The sequence below is a fragment of the Nelumbo nucifera genome, chromosome 2, assembly GCF_055504915.1.
Source record: "Nelumbo nucifera cultivar China Antique chromosome 2, China Antique-T2T, whole genome shotgun sequence".
NCBI lineage: Eukaryota > Viridiplantae > Streptophyta > Magnoliopsida > Proteales > Nelumbonaceae > Nelumbo > Nelumbo nucifera.
The window spans coordinates 113,482,601-113,499,561 of record NC_142650.1 but is presented as its reverse complement, the minus strand read 5'-3'; the positions used below and the strand labels follow the sequence as shown (position 1 = coordinate 113,499,561).

The 16,961-nt window shown below is 33.3% G+C and overlaps 1 protein-coding gene across 1 annotated transcript; it reads left to right on the top strand.

Moving 5' to 3' along the window:
* Positions 1-6,744: 6,744 nt before the first annotated feature.
* On the top strand, positions 6,745-11,203 carry LOC104611155 (GTP-binding nuclear protein Ran-3-like). Its single transcript, XM_010278097.3, has 8 exons — positions 6,745-6,885; positions 7,143-7,212; positions 7,636-7,692; positions 7,793-7,910; positions 9,654-9,743; positions 9,873-10,052; positions 10,153-10,230; positions 10,680-11,203. Exons 1-8 carry the CDS (start codon positions 6,883-6,885, stop codon positions 10,747-10,749), a joined length of 666 nt encoding a protein of 221 aa, XP_010276399.1. The 5' UTR covers positions 6,745-6,882; the 3' UTR covers positions 10,750-11,203.
* The last annotated feature ends 5,758 nt before the right edge of the window (positions 11,204-16,961 follow it).

Below are 16,961 nucleotides of genomic sequence, written 5' to 3'. Positions count from 1 at the left end.
CAATCAACTGCTCATCATCTAAGCTTTGTCTCAACTATATGGGATCTAAGGCTGCAACTTGGGTCGGGTTGGCCCGAACCCAACCAAAAAAAAGTTGGGTTGGGTTGGGTCGGGTTAGGGTTAGGGTTGAAATTCATGAACTTGACTTTACTTTCAAGTTGGGTTAGGGCTGACCCCTTAGGCCACTCGACTCTATAGTACATGTCATATATAAAATATATGTTATATGTAATATATAACATACATTGATTTGTTTAGATGCATAATATTTGTATAGCCCCCACTACATAGTATCATGTATTTCTTTTAAGATAATCACTTCACTTAATCGTAATCGGGAAGACCAAAACCTTAATAACATTATTTTATGTTTTTTGAAAATTTTAGTCTTCATCTCCTCTCTGTTGTTTGTTGCCTATAAAAGATCTATCATAAGTCATAATTCATAATAAAGTATAGTCATTTCTAACACTTGTTTTTCTGAATTTTGTACCAAAAGAACAAAATAAAACATCAACAAACTAATACTAATGAAACATAGGATTAATATATGTAGTGAAAGTTGAGTTAAGATCTAAAATCGAGAAATTCTATTAGGTTTTAAGGGATGGGAAGAAGGTTGGGTTGGGCCCAACCCGAAGTCATTCGTGTTGGGTTGGGTTAGGTTGGGTTAGGGTTGAAGGAATTTAGTTAGGATTAGGGTTAGGGTTGGGGTTTAGAACTTAGGGTTGGGCTAGGGTTAGCCTCAACCCAACCTAACCCGGCCCGACTTGCAGCCCTAATGGGATCAGCTACATGAATTAGGTTTCGACATTCTATTCTCTTCAATGTTGTATCCATTTTGTTAAATTGGGTGCTTAAATCATTCATTACTTAACCCATGTCCTTTTTTGGTTTGCCCTTAGTTCTTTTAGATGGTCTTTGATCCACATTAATAATCATCTTAATCTTACTTTTTCTCATTTTATCACTTATTTGAGTCGCTCTGGGGCTCTTTCATATCACTTTATTTCTAACCTGGTCCTTACTAGTTGTTTATCCATCTAAGCATTTGTATTTCTATCACACTATACACAAGGAATCAAATTGGTTAAAATTCTTACCCTTTCGAGCATCATAAAAATCACCTTTTTACCACATATGTTTGTGGATTTTGAGGTACTTAACTCCATTCTGTTTATAAACTAGTGAATGACCCCGTACTAAGTACAGGGAATCACTAATGTTAAATTATTTAAAATATTAAATTTATATTTATTAATACTTTAAATAACTATTAAAATTTCAAGAAATATTTATTTAAAAAAATAGTTTTTCAATAATTATTAGAATATGGATAGTTTTCTTTTGTTATGATACATAGAGGGTTAATGATTAACTGAGATTGATAGAATGTAGGCATAAGTGGTTGTGGATAACCACTTTTGTATTTTCTGCATTTTTTTAGGAATGGATTGAAAATTGTGGTAGTGGGTTGTAGGCTTTAACAACTTCTCAGAAAATGTCATGTGTCTAGCTTTCTAGAAAAATGAGGCCATGTGTCTAAATGGTGGGGAGCTGTAGCCTGCTAGTGGGTTGTGGACTTTAGCAGGAATTTCTCAGAAATTGTCACGTGTCTAGCTTTCTAGAAAATGAGAAAGCCATTTGTTTGAATGGTGGTAGTGGGTTGTGGGCTTTAATGGCAACTTAAAAAAATGCCATGTGTCTAAATTTGAAAAAGCCACGTATTTGAATGGTGGGGGTTGTAGCCTTTGATGGTGTTTGGTATCGATGTAGCTTTTTGAAGAAATGGTGCCAGCTCAACATTGTAGATGTGTTTAATAAAAAAACACCTAAAAAGTTATTTGGTTGAACCGTTTATAAAAAAAAACACAAAATTTTAACATTTTTCATTTTCAAAATCGATTTTTCATTGTTTGGCTTATATCGTGCTAAGGTGTAAAAAAATCATACAAAATGTTTAAAGCAGATTTTGTCTCGTTTTTCAAGACAAAATTGTACAAAACGTTGATCTCATAAACTCTATCAATGCCAAACAACCCCTTTGTCCATGACGTGTACAAGTAGCCTTTGACAACATGTTTGGTTTTGTTTCTGGAAAGAAAAACAATTACCACATCAGCAAAATTATATTGTTTTTGCTGATGTGGTTGTTTTAAAAACAAAATGAAACATGTTGTCAAACACCCCATCAACAATTGCCACATCAGCAAGAGATTTGGGGGGCATTCTTTTTTTCAGATTTTGAGAGGGGGAAAGTTGGTCAATGAGATTTTGGTTCCCATTGACCAAGAATCCCATGTTCTTTTTTTTCAGATTTATGTGGGGACTAGGGAAAGTTTATTTTTTTGTGTATCACTTATGTGGGTAAGTGATACCCATCTCCTAGGTGGGTAAATAACTGTTCCACCTAGGGGGAAGTTGCCAACACTTGAATGGGACAAAAATGTCATTTTTAATAATGGATTTTCATGGCTAAAATGGCCATTGCGTTATTTACATGAGAAATAAAAGAATATGGGTAAATGTACCTACCCAGGTAAGTATTTCCCAAGAAAAACTTACCCAGGTAATTGCATTTACCCGGATAAATAACTTACTGAAAAGCGAATAGGGCCTTGAAGAGATCCATGTTTTTACTAGAGACAATCGAGTATAGACCCATGGCTATGAGGTAATAAAATTAAAAATGAATCTTCAAGCTTGGTAACTAAGATTGTTTCCACATATGATAATAGTGGAATTTGTGCAACAATTTCATGATTTTTTTTTTCATCCAAACGAATTAGGTTTATTAATTTAGTGATGGCTTTTTAAAGTTTTTTTCCCAACTTTCACGAAATTCATAATTGTCCTTCTCTTTCATAAGTGTTCATAATTTAACAATTGATATGGTGTTAACCCAAATCGAACAATGAAACGAGATTCATGTAGCCAACCCCATATAATTGGTGTAAGATGATGATGATGATAAATGGTGTGCATATATATGTTGGTGTAAGACTATAATGAGAGGAAAATCTGGGCCTAAGGAGCCCAAAACATCGTTACCACCTAAAAAATTATTGGGTCATATACATTTAATAGTAATTGTGAACATGCAATGCATCATGTGAGCCATATGCATATGAGACCTACTGACCTATCATCAGCAGCTGACATGACATATCATGACTGATCTAATGCTAGAAAATCACACTAATATGATGACATCTACATGATAGGTTCCATGTGGGTTTGTCAAGCAGTTCCTAGAAAAATATGATGTGCAACTTTTGATAACATTTTTTTCTGATGCTCACTTTGGAAGGAGTACAAATACAAATTTGTAGAGTACAAAACCTTGTATTTTGTATGTATTTATATTGTACATACTTGTATTTATACTCTTTTCAAACCGAACCTGAAGCTAAGCTTGGAAGGAGTGTAAATACAAATATATAGAGTGCAAATACATATAAAATAATACAAAATACAATGGCTTTGTACTCTATTTGCATTTGTACTCCTTCCAAACTGAGCTTGATGTGCAAATCACAAATTCATTCAATCCTCTCTCAGTTCTGGTACATTATTATCCACAATGGATTTTATTCAACCTAATTGTATAATACATATAAACACTTAAATTTTATATTCGGTTTCAATAAAGGTTATGACTTATGAAATCTAATATCAAACTCATTCGATTTCATTTTTATTAATAATATATGATATATACAATGATTGTTTTTATCTTGACATGTTAATGCCATTCAATATTCGATTGCAATCTGAATACAATTTGAATCTAAATATAAATGAATCAAATTTCGATCTACCTTATATTTGATTGATCTGATCCATTTACAACCTTGGTTTCCTTGTCGAATTTTGAATTTAAATCCCATCAAATGCAATTTAGGTACTTAAAAATCCACCCATTTTACATGCATGGACACATAGACACAAATTTAGATATTTTCTAAGGAACCATTAAATCCGACTAATAATATTTAACCGATCCAATTTGGATCTAGGTATAGCTCGTTTGAATCTTATTAGTTTTCAGTCAGTAGTGAGTACTCCTTAATCGCTGAATCCTGTTTTTTTAATAAATTCGAAAGGGGCTACACAAGATGGGGGGTAGCACGTCTCCAAGCATAAACAAATAAATTCAAGTTCTTTGGAAAGCTCACTAGTTGATAAATTAAAATTATTACCCACAAGATGAATAAGCCAATCTGCAGCTTGGTTTACCTCGTGGTAGACATGTCAGTACCTAATGTTAATATCCATCTGCTTGTTGAGACAATGGCACTCTTCGATGATGTGCTTGAGACTCCACAACGAAACTAGCATCCTCCCAAGGCAGCTGATGACAAGCACATTTAGTAATAATCGGAAGACCACGAAAATTGAGGGCAACATTATGAATTTCCAAGCTTAAGCCAAGTTGATGGAAGCATATCCAATAGGCTTTCATAACCCTCCCAACATGGTTTCTTGCAATGAAAGCAATGGAGCAAAAGCTGTTTTGCCCACAATGGGTAGTTGGGTACTATCAATTAGGATGAAATCCCCACAGAATGCACCCCACACACACATGGGGCCTGCTCCCTAGGGAACCCATTCCCACATCCCTCACATGGGACATTACAGTTGTGCATTTGGAATATTTTATGGGGAGATGCAAGGTTCAAAGTATCGGAAATGCTAAATGTATCGGAAAGAGAATTTTAAGAGGTATATTGGAATACGCCTTGGATATGCATGTATATCGGAGGTATTCATATATTAAATTAATATATTTTAATGGTTTTATGAAGAAATGCATCATAGTTAATTATAGTTTCATTAAAAAACATTGTGTAACTATAATTTATAAATTCTAATTCATAAGTTTTTAAGGGATGGGAAAAACTCAACTATCCTATCCAACCATAAAACATGCATTAACACAACTTCTATGTGAAAATATTGTTAATAATGATTTATTATTTAAATAATTGCTATTTATTTTTTTTTATTTTCAAAAATTACAAAAAGTAAATAGACATTGTACAATATATTCAATCTGAAGAAATTTTAATTGCTCTTAGGTTATGGTAAATCATCCATATATCTTTAATATATTCAATCATTGTGATTAGATCATAAAATATAATTAATTAGCATTTATTTTTAAATTCTAAAAATAGAAATAATATTGAAGAGGAAAATTCAATTGCTCTATGGATATGATAGATATCCATGGATCTAAAACACATTAAGTCTTTATAGGCAGATAAAAAAATTATATTTTCAAATTTTTTGTTATTTAATATTTTCCCAGATTAGTTCATAAAATTTCCATAAATATACGCATAATACAAAAAAAAAAGTGATTTTTTGAATATAAGAAATATAGGTCAACATAGATTTAAACATTTTTAAGTATTCAAGAAAAAAAATCATAAGATATTATGAAAATAAAAAAGAAAAAAACTTATTTTTACCATATTTCTTTCAAATTTTGAAAATTCTCCAGAAAACATTAATGATTCACACTTGTTTCTTATGCTTTTTACTTTTTTTATTTTTACACTCTAGGAATGATGTTTGGAGTTATAGAGTCATTTTGGGGGGGGGGGGGGTGAAATAAGGCTTTCTTTCCCCTTTTATTTTTTGCCTGTATATTTTTCGTAGTGTATCCACCAATATGCTATTAATACACCCTCGATATGGCCGTTACAATTCAACACGGGTCCGATACGATGAAAAAAAGGATGATACCATTGATGTGGGAATGGTGTTCTATGGGTATGGGTGTGGGAACGGTTTGTGGCTAGCAAATTTAGAGAGTGATCCAGATTTGTCTATACCATCCTTATTCTCTTAGGCTAAGTTTGTCCGTGCTTATTTGGAAAATAAGTGCTTAAAAATAATTTTTTATTCTAACAAATGGTCATAAAACATTTGTATATTCAACTAGGGGTACTATAGGTATTTTTCAAAATATTTGGCAGGTCAAGACATGTCAAAAAGGAAATAAGTGTTTATTAAATAAGTACTTAAAAATTAGCCCAAAATTTGAACTTCTCAAATGAATACTTATTCTTCAAGTTTATTTCCAAAACGCTAATAAGTGCTTATTAATATTGTTTTGATCCAAGATAAATATTTATTCAAATAAACTTATTTTTAAATAATCACTCTCAATCTTGGCCCTAAGACTGTCTGGTTTGAAAGAAAGACAAATGCCCATGCTTTTCTTTCAAACCAAATAAGGGGGGTTAAGGCGATAAAAGAAAGACAAATGCGAGCTTTTAGGCTATGTTTGGTTTGAAGGAAAAGATAGGAAAGAAAGAGAAAGATAGGGAGACCTGTATCCCTTCCTTTCCCTACCTAACCAAATATGACTTTAAGGCTATGTTTGGTTTGAAGGAAAAAGTAGGAAAATGTAAGAAAACCTATATTCCCTACTTTTTCCTTCAAACCAAACACAGTGTAAGTTTTTAAATCAGTGTCTGGTTCGGTTTGACTTTGATAAATGGTGCATCCGCATCGGCAACAAAAGATCACGGATCACTACCCGGCTCAAGATCCAACACAGAAGAGCCTGAATCCGGCGTAGAATAAAATCAGATGCCAATCAAACGCTTCGTAAAGATGCCGCCAAAGGAACGCTAAATAGTAGATGATACGAATTCAAATTCAAATGGACGGCTCAGAGAATCGCGTCAGCTTAAAGCTACGTCCGAGATTCAAGACTATTTAGGGATCCTCGAACCCCCTCCCCTATAAATACTCCAAAATCCTCTCTCCCTCTGGCACGCTTTCACTCTCTCTCTACGCTTCTCTAATCTCTCTCTCCAATCTCTTTACTGTACAACGGAATTCTAACCAGCGAAACCATTGACGATGGTAGACTTCGTTTCCATTTTATATCTGTGTCTCATTTGTTTCTATCCCTTCACTGGGTTTTAGCCTTTGTCAGCTTGCATTTCGTTCTGCCTATCGATCTTCTCTTGTTTTGTTTTTTTGGTTGATTGGTCACTGTTTTCTACTAGGGTTAGGGTTTTGGGTTTGGCGTGTTGGGTTTCTCTTTTTCTTTTTTTTAGTACTTGATGATCGAGGCAGAGGCTTCATGATTTCTCTTCCTGTTTTATCTTGTCATGCAGGCTTTGCCGAACCAGCAGACGGTCGATTACCCGAGCTTCAAACTCGTCATCGTTGGTGACGGTGGCACAGGTATCGATTTCTTCACTGGATTCACTTTCAAATACCCAAGCTTCAAGCTCGTCAAATAAGGCTTTGCTTGGATAAATCTTATTAAAATTCTTTTTTTTTTCTCCCGGGTTTCCGTAACAGAAAAGCAAAATGCGTTTGCTAATGTGATTTTAGATTAGAAGTTAGATTTCCCAAAAAAAGTGGGTAGAGTTCTTCATTTTTTTTCCAGACGCATTCATTTACTTGTTGAAGAAAATGGTGCTTTTCAAGATAAAACGAATCCCGCCACCGTGCATGTGTGCCAGACTAAGCCACTGGCGTATATCTTTTAAAATCCGACTAGCCGAGTTGGAAAAGATACCCTCTGCTTGGAATAAAACGCTTTTTGAATTTGTTTTTGTTACTAGTGGTTTTGATTCAGTCGAAAGTATTTGAATGATGCAGGGAAAACAACTTTTGTGAAGAGGCATCTTACTGGGGAGTTCGAGAAGAAGTATGAACGTAGGTGACTCTGCCATGATGGCATTCCATCTTCTAGCTTTTTTTGTTTAAATCCATTCGTGTATTTGATTGGTTTTGTATTTTTGGTTGTTGTAAATAGCGACTATTGGGGTGGAAGTTCATCCTTTGGACTTTTTTACAAATTGTGGTAAGATCCGGTTCTATTGCTGGGACACCGCAGGGCAGGAGAAATTTGGCGGACTTAGAGATGGATACTAGTAAGTATTAATTACTGTATATGAGTGTTATGCTTGGGTTGTTTGCCAAAGGGTCTGTCAAAGGGTTTCTGGTAAGCTTACCCAAGAATAATATGTTTGAGAAGCTATGGTAGAATTCCATTATTTTTAACAATTGTTAGAAAAGTGAACATTTCCCTATAAAATTGGTTTATTTTCTGTTGCACTATTTTTCAGAGGAACATGTTTTTGCATTAATCCTTTTTGCCCTATATGATTGCTAAAGAGCTGTGGGATAATTCTAATTCCCAACTCCTGCATAGATTACATAATTATGATATCTCATCCTCTGGTGACATTATGTCATTTTGTTTTATCTTTGGACATTATTTCTTTTTAAAATTCGTGGTTTTAATGTGGATTTATGTTCATAAAATTTCGTGTATGTGATTCTGGTAATCATACAAGTTTAGAGGTGTACTTTATTTGAGTTAGGATCTGCTGACCACAACACATTGCTTGCCACTTTCACCCAGATGTACATTGGGAATATTGGTAATATAAAGTAAGTACAAGAGATGTTCCCAATGTGCGGCTGGATGAATGTGTCCAGCAATGTGTTTTGGTCAGTAGATCCGGACTCACTTCATTCTGTCTCTGTAGGCATATCTTACATTGGAATGGCATTGTTGAGATTGGAAGAGAGTTTTTATGGTATTTATTGATGGTGTTTTTATCCGTGCCTTACAAAATCACGCTTTGTATCATGTTGGATCAAAGAAATGTGGGTTGCTTGGAGCTATATTCCATGCTAGTTCTTTTTGTGTTTCATTCATCGTTCTCGTCATTTGATTCTTTGGGAGGAAGATTGCAATATCTTTCTTCCATTTGTCCATTGATTTTTTATGTTTATTTCTTCAGTAGGAAATGATTCAGTTTGATTGAGTATTCTCATAATAGCTTGTTTGAGGCTTGGTAAATGCTGTCTATATCATCTAATTTACATTCACCTTGGGTTCTGATGTTCAATTTTCTCTTCCATTGCCATTGTTCTCTTTGAATTAACATTCGTTTCTTGATAATGGGTTTGGTATTTTGATATTTTATCTTGAGTCTGAATCGATTTCTGAATATTCCCGTGCATATGTATCCGTCTGCAATATGCCTTCTTGCTATTCACAAAGCAACATGCTTGATATGTAGCATGTGCAGGATTATCATTACTTGAAAATGATATTTCCCATATTGGCTCATCCGCTTGAGTTAGTACAGAAATAGTTTTGCTTCTGCAACTTGGGGGTTGTTGGTACTGGGCATTATTCATAAAATTCAAATCTATTGTAGGGTATAGATGCCTAGGTGCATGGGTTATCCTTTTCCTCTTGTGTATCATGTAAACTTAGTCTGATACATCTCTGGTTTTGATCTTCTTGTGAGATGGCCATGTCATCTCCTTGTACCTCCTCATGGCCATGTCATCTTCTTGATCACTACTATTTTCTTTATCTTATTTTAGCAATGCATTTTCAAGTCTAGGATACTCTTTCTGTAAAATGTTAATTTGATAATCATCTCATGATTCATGTATTCAGATTTCAGACTGAGATTTCTGGTGCATTCTTGTGTTCACTCTTTCATGCATTTAGCAGGACATAAAGCTTTTCTGATATTTTCCAATTTTGTGTTAGTGATTTTGTAGGTTAATATTTTGGACTTACTAGTTGCTGCAGTTTGGTACCTGGTATTAAATTATTCTGTGTACTGAAAATACTATCTGCCATGCAGCATCCATGGACAATGTGCTATCGTTATGTTTGATGTCACTGCCCGACTGACGTACAAGAATGTTCCTACATGGCACCGGGATCTATGTCGGTGAGTGGAATAACTAGTGTTGTTTTTCCCTTTCTCTTTTTACCTCTGTAAATGTTTTTATGATCATCATCCCTTCAATCTATTGGCTACTATGTTTCTGAGTTTGTCTGTTGATGGTTGTAATTGCAGAGTGTGTGAAAATATTCCCATTGTTCTGTGTGGAAATAAGGTTGATGTCAAGAACAGGCAGGTGAAGGCAAAGCAAGTTACATTTCACAGAAAGAAGAATCTCCAGTACTATGAGATTTCGGCAAAGAGCAACTACAATTTTGAGAAGCCCTTCCTTTATCTTGCGAGAAAACTTGCTGGGTAATTCAATAATATTTTAATAATCTTATGTTCTATTTTTGCTTTCAGGATCTTGCGAGCAGTTGTAGTGAATCTGTACTGAGTTGTTTTCGTGGTGTAGGGATCCTAACCTCCATTTTGTTGAGTCTCCTGCTCTTGCACCTCCTGAAGTGCACATTGACTTGGCAGCACAGCAACAGTAAGCATTTGCCTCTGCCTTTTACATAGCAAAAATAAAACTAGTCAAATAACCAAAATCATGTTTTGTGATGTACTTGTGACGTGCATTCCCATTTAGAGCAGAAAATTTGATATGTAATTCACCTGTTCAGAGGTTGGAATGCACATTGATCAACCCTTAGAGAGGAGAGCCCGTTTATCCATTTTTCTCGGAAAATATATTGGTGCATTTTGTTAATATATCAGTGTTTCCAAACCAAGTATGTTACCTGGATGGTTGAAGTTGAACCACTAATGCAGACGACTGTCATGATCTCTCCTAGGTTTTAGATGTTGATTTAAATGATTTTTTTTGGGGGGTTGAACCCACTAAATTGGTTAATACTCTAGTAGTTGCACTAGTTTTGAGAAGTTTTTATAGTCTGTTAAGTCTCCTGACCTTCCTATGTGTAATGATGGTTATCACAGGCACGAGGCAGAGCTTGCTGCGGCAGCTAGTCAGCCTCTTCCCGATGACGATGATGATGCATTCGAGTGAAGGGATTGCGGCACCGATTGTTAGAGCTGGAGTTTAAAAGAGGCTAATGGCCTTCCCAGTGTCTGTTTTCCCTTTGTTATGAATTGGGTTGGTTCCCAAATTTTATCAAAATAGATGAATGCTTTGCTGTGTCAAATGTTGAGGTTAATGGTTACTATTAGTAAGAGGGAACACCGAAGTCGTAGTTGAAATTTGTAGGTGTTTGTGGGAGAATTCATTGTTAGTGGAACGCCCCCAGCTGGTGTTATTAAATGATCGCACAAAAGGTCAAAGAAGAGGATAGCATTTCCCATTATTTGATTTTGAGTGGGTTAACATACAACATCACAAACATTATATCCTGCTTGTTTTCAGGAAAAAAAAAAAAAGAAAAACAAAAGCCACCTTTGCTTCCAAGGTGAGTAGTCTACTTTATTCTTCCTTCAAATAATGAGGAAATTGTTACTATTATCTATTCTCTATGTACTTTTTATCTGGAAAGGTCTGGCTACATTAATATGATCACGATATATATATATATATTGAATTTGATCAAGATGTGTGGACGTCTTTTTTCGTCTTTTAAGCTGTGGAGAATTCTATAGTTGAAAGGGGCATAATTAATGTGTAATCTAATCCTTTGAGATAGAGATGGGATCTTGTGACGGTAGTAACTAAAAATATCGAACTTCACTAATTTAATCATTAACGGGCTGTTAATTAAATTGATGGTGATTTATGGCTCAATGCAATTGTATAATGATTTCATTAATTATTAGCCACACTGTCTCTGTTTGAGTTATATTGTTACCAATATTTCTCGTACATATTAATTTCTATTGAAAATCTATACTGAAAACATGATGCCTGAAGTGCTTTAAACGAGTCCGATCTCCTGTCCACGAGAACTCTACCCACATGGCATTGCAATGTTGAGGGCATACATCAGTGCCACCTTTGCATTTCATTTCAAGTAAAAATACAAAGGGAAAAACTATGACATAAAGGCATGATATGGGAAAAGCTTTGATCTTTCTATTTTTACGATTCAGATCAAGGTTCAAAGTATTGTTTACGTCCGCGGATACTTATTGTTCCAGACAGTGGGTGTATTGGGGGTCTGACCGGTTCAGCGGATGGAGGGCTCTTAGACCGGTTCCCCTGAACCAGTTTTGAAAAAATACAAAAAAAGGAAAAAACAAGTATCAAAATGCCTGATACGCCCCTACCAGCGTATCGGGCATATCGATATTTTGAACCTTGATTTAGATTCATTGGTTGTAAGTATTTTTGGTATAATGTCTTTCTGGCATTATAGTTGAATCTTTATACATTTATATGATGTTTGATAAATCCAAGGTTCAAAGTATTGGAAAGGTAATTTTAAAAGAAGTATCGAGTTGCGCTTTAAAAATGTATAGATACAGATGAAAATTCAAGATACATGTGTATATACTAGAAAATCCAAAAAAATCTTTAAAAATATGAACAATAATAAAAATGAGATTTATGTGAGTATAACTAATTTATTTAAACATAAAAACCATTCTTTAATGATTTATATAAAGTATTGGGATATAATTAGTAACCATTGAAAAATAATAGAAGAACTAAAATGTTTGTATATATACTAATATTTATTAGTTAATATTTTTTTTGAAATCAATTATTAGTTAATATTTATTTTATATAGAATTAGATAATATTTATTATGTATACAAGTTAATATATACCTTAATTTTTAATAAATCAATATAACTTGTATTCATCTTACTATTATATAAATATTAATAATCAAATTTATAGCATTTGTTGGGAAACATCCACCAAGGCAAAGATTACTTTAAGTATAAAAAAACATGTCTTTCTAATAAGTAATTGATGTTGGCATAATAGTTAATTAATTATTGTTATAAGTAAATGATTTGGGTTCGAAACTTGTTACTTTTGGTTTGTGAATTTTAACAAGTTATTTCACTTAAATAACATTTAATGACATTGTTAAATGTTGTAATCAAAGGTAATTTAAATGAGCATTTAATTAAATTATATTAGGATTTAGTGACGTCCCAAACTTTAAGACTTAATTAAAATTGATATTAACGAGAGAGAAGAGATAAATTAAATTTAAATTTAAAAAGAAGGAAATTAAATTCGATTGATAAATAATGCGTATTGGTCCGTTTCGTGTATGTATCGGCGCGCTTCGGATTGTATCGACCGATACATACCCGAAACGGCCCGATACAAAGCCAATACGAACCAGTATCGATCTGATACAGACGAAAAAATATGAAACCATGTAATTAGACATGTTCTGTGTATCAAAACTCTTCCAAAACGATATGTATCGGCCCATATTGGCTGATACGTTGCAAAATTTAAAACCTTGGATAAATCTAAAATCTGAAAAGTTAAAAAAGATTTAAAAAGTATCTGAAATCTGAAAAGAGACTTGTATTTTGATTTTTTAGAGGCTCTGAATAATGAAGGTTGTTTGTGTTGTATCAAATCTTCAACAACCGAAATTCACTAATTTCACTATTTTACCCCTAAATTAGATTATTCGGTTGCAACGACAAGAGGAGAAGAAGAAGAAGAGAGAGAGAGGCGAGAGTTCAAGGGTATTTTGGACTTTTGGCCAGGTCTGAAACTCATCTGAATGCGTTTAGTGCCTGGCCCATGTCTTATTTTTTCAAATCTACAAATAATTTTCAAACCCAAATTCAGATACACTTTTAAACACCTTTGATGTCTGAAAAGCAATATTTTCAAACTTCAAAAATCTGAAAAATATTATCAAACGCCACGTTAATTAGACTATTTGGAGTTATTGGAGCAAATGGTGCGGTGCTTACTTGGTTTAGTAGATGAAAGGTTATATGTATGTGAATCAAGTGGAAATTTTCCACAACACATACTCAGCATTCATCCATACCCAATGTATTTTAAGACGAAATAGCACATTATACGTGGGGTGTGGTGTCTAATTCATCTTCAATCATATCACCACACCTCACTAAGATATCAAGCCACCCACATGGCAAAGTCTGTTTGTTTTTTATTAAAAATTAGTAGGCACACATAAGCTAGCCAACCAGCTACAGTCCAACAATATAATTTCTGATAAGAGAATTGACAACAAGCTATTATGGGGTCCAACATCTAATTGCTATAGAGGAAGCCATATAATAGTAGAGGTGTCAATTGTTCAGATCTATCCAACAATACTGAACTGCCCCCATTGATAATGTTGGTTTTGGTTCTGACTTCTTTGTTTGTGTGTTGATCAGTAATTGGGTTGAGAGTAGTTTTTACTACCAATTAAAATCCGAACTTAACGGTCTCCTGTTTTTTCTCATAAATCTTGCTAATTGCTATGTCTATAAGGGTCAATTTCATATACAATTTACAAGAAGATTTTGGTTAAAATCACTTTTTTCTACCAAATATATAAACTGTTTATTAAAAAAATGAACTAAATTATTATTCTAATAGGTAATTATTGATATCTCCGAATTATCCCACTTAATAATTGGTTCAGTTCTGAGTCTCTCTTATAAAACCGATTAATAAATGGTTTGGGAGTGGTTCACCCTGTCCCAAACCAGACCCGCTCCATAGATAGCTCTATAAAGTATGGTTGAGATCCACTTTCAAAGTTTTTGTTAGACAAAGTGTAAGTACTAAGATCAAATTTTCACATTGGTAATTTCAAACTTTCTATTTTTTCAATTGAAAGGTCGAGCAAAAAACCAATGAATTATGAGAGAATGACCGTTCAGCCCAGAGTCAGAATTTATAGGCTTAAAGGACAGTTAGGGTAGGTGTCAACTCGGAATTGATGCCAATTCACAGACGAATATAGATGCATAAGGTGTGGGTTTTTGACCTTCTGATTGTTTATAGAATTACAACAGAATTCAGAATTCTGCATTAGGCTTGTCCGTACTTCTCCGATGAATTATTAAGGCTAATTGGCAGTTGGAATAGGCAAAATGTGTTGCACTAGTCTCAGAATTGGGTGCCCAAGTAATTGGCACTTTCTTCTTATCTCCTTCGATCCCCCTGTATCCGGAATTGACCTTCGCGAGAGCGCGAATCTCTTGAGAGCAAAAACTCCGAGAACACGAAATCTAACCATGCATAGGGAATGCTTTCCTTACATAGATCTTAAATTCATGGGGAGATGTTCGCAATGTGTGATTGGATGCCCATGGTTGGAGAGAGAAGATCCCAATCACTTTTATTGCATTATTACTCTGGTCCTATGCTTCCATATATGGAGGGACATCAACTGACCATTTCAATTAATGGGTCATCACCATGCACATTCTTATTGGAAATGAATAAAAGAAATAGAGTTTGAGAGCCAGCTGTGGAGAATTTTGAGAAACCAATTTGACTTACTACCAAATCTCAACTCGAACCAGTACTAATATATAGCTAAGTTATAATCAGAAAAGAGAAGAAAGTTCATTAGCAATATCCCTTTCCTTATCCACCGATGGTTCTTGCTTATCATACATCCTCGCTCTCAAGAAAAATTTGGCTCTCCACAGTGCTCTCCCTGTGTGACATGTTTGTCCATATGAATACCATGTGACAGTAACCAAGTGGTCCTACAGGATGCTTGGCTGTGTGGGCTAATCAGGTAAATTCCTTAAGAGCTTTCCCTCAATGTTTTGTCTCTCTTATCTGGAGAAGCCTTGAATTTGGACCCAATCTCATCAATCCCTAAATTTGATTTGATTCTACTTAAACATATTTTCTCATATATACTTATAATTAATATTGTCACAGTCAGTAGAGTTGGCATACATGTGTTTTACCAGGGGGTGTTCAATTCGAGTTTCATACAAGTAATTTCAGCACATCTTGTTGATAAAATATTTTGATCATTTTTAACTTAATTTATTTATAGTATTTAATATCCAATTACAATCCAAATTTGATTCGGATAAGATTTGTATTGAATGGATTATCCCATTTGATTTTATCTGTCTAAAGCTTCTATCAGAAATTGGTAACATCACTACATACAACATTCTTTGACAGAATTTCTTAGGCTGTGTTTGGTTGTAATGTAAACGCAAATATGTACACTACATATTTACTCATTTTTTGGTTCATCAGTATAAACATGATCCACATTTTAAATCGTTTTTGCATTCATCTTGTTTGTTTGAAATCGGTGCAAATTGTGGGCCCATCATTATATGCTCCAACTATCTTATGCTCAAATGTCTTAACTTTTGTCAAAATGTTAATTATCAAAAGAATACAAAATTGTATCCAAAAAATAGGTATAGTAATGCTCTCTTATCAAAGTATAAAAGTGTCAGAAAATATATTTTTGCTTTGATAATCATTACTTTTTTACGTATCAAATAAACGCTCGCAAACGCGAACCGGGGTACATAAATACCCCGGTTTGGCGTTTGTATCGCAAACAAACAGAGCCTTAGGCTCAGTTTGGAATGAGTACAAATAGAAATATATGGAGTGCAAAACCTTGTATTTTGTATGTATTTGCATTGTAAAATATTTAACCTGTGTGATGTACAGGCTTTGTTAAGCAAGAGTGAAACAATAGAACACATAAAAGTATACATTTTTTAATATTTTAACTCTTAAATAATTAATAATTATTTATATTTTATATACTACTTTTAATAATTCTTCATTATATGAAAATAAAAATAATTAATTTTAGCTAAATTAATAGTCTAATCTCTAATAAATAACAACAGTTTAAAATTCAATAATTATTCAAAATGTATATAAAAAATACATAATTATTGAAAATATAATAAATAATTACTAAAAATACAATAAATGCTGAAGATATATTAAATTAATCAATAAATAGCTTAATCTTCAATAATAGTTTAATCTCTAATAAATATTAAATAATAAATTATAACAAAAATCTTTAATTATTGAAAATAAATTTATAACAAAAATACAATAAATCCAATAAGTACAATAAATTAAGTTTCAAAAAAGCTAAATAACAATAGTTTAATCTCCATAATTATTGAAAATTTACTGTTAAATAAAAAATGCAAATAGATTTATACATAATTTTTCAAAATATATTTATCATAAAAATACAATAAATAATTAATGAAAATACTATAAATATGAATTTTAGTATATATATAAATATATAATAGATATAGATAAAGATTTTAACACTATTATTAATAAATATTAATTTTTCTGAATAT

Coding starts and splice junctions, on each gene's coding strand:
- LOC104611155 (XM_010278097.3), top strand. Junction 7,213..7,635: donor CGTTGGTGACGGTGGCACAG/GTATCGATTTCT, acceptor TGAATGATGCAG/GGAAAACAACTTTTGTGAAG. Junction 10,053..10,152: donor CTTGCGAGAAAACTTGCTGG/GTAATTCAATAA, acceptor TTCGTGGTGTAG/GGATCCTAACCTCCATTTTG.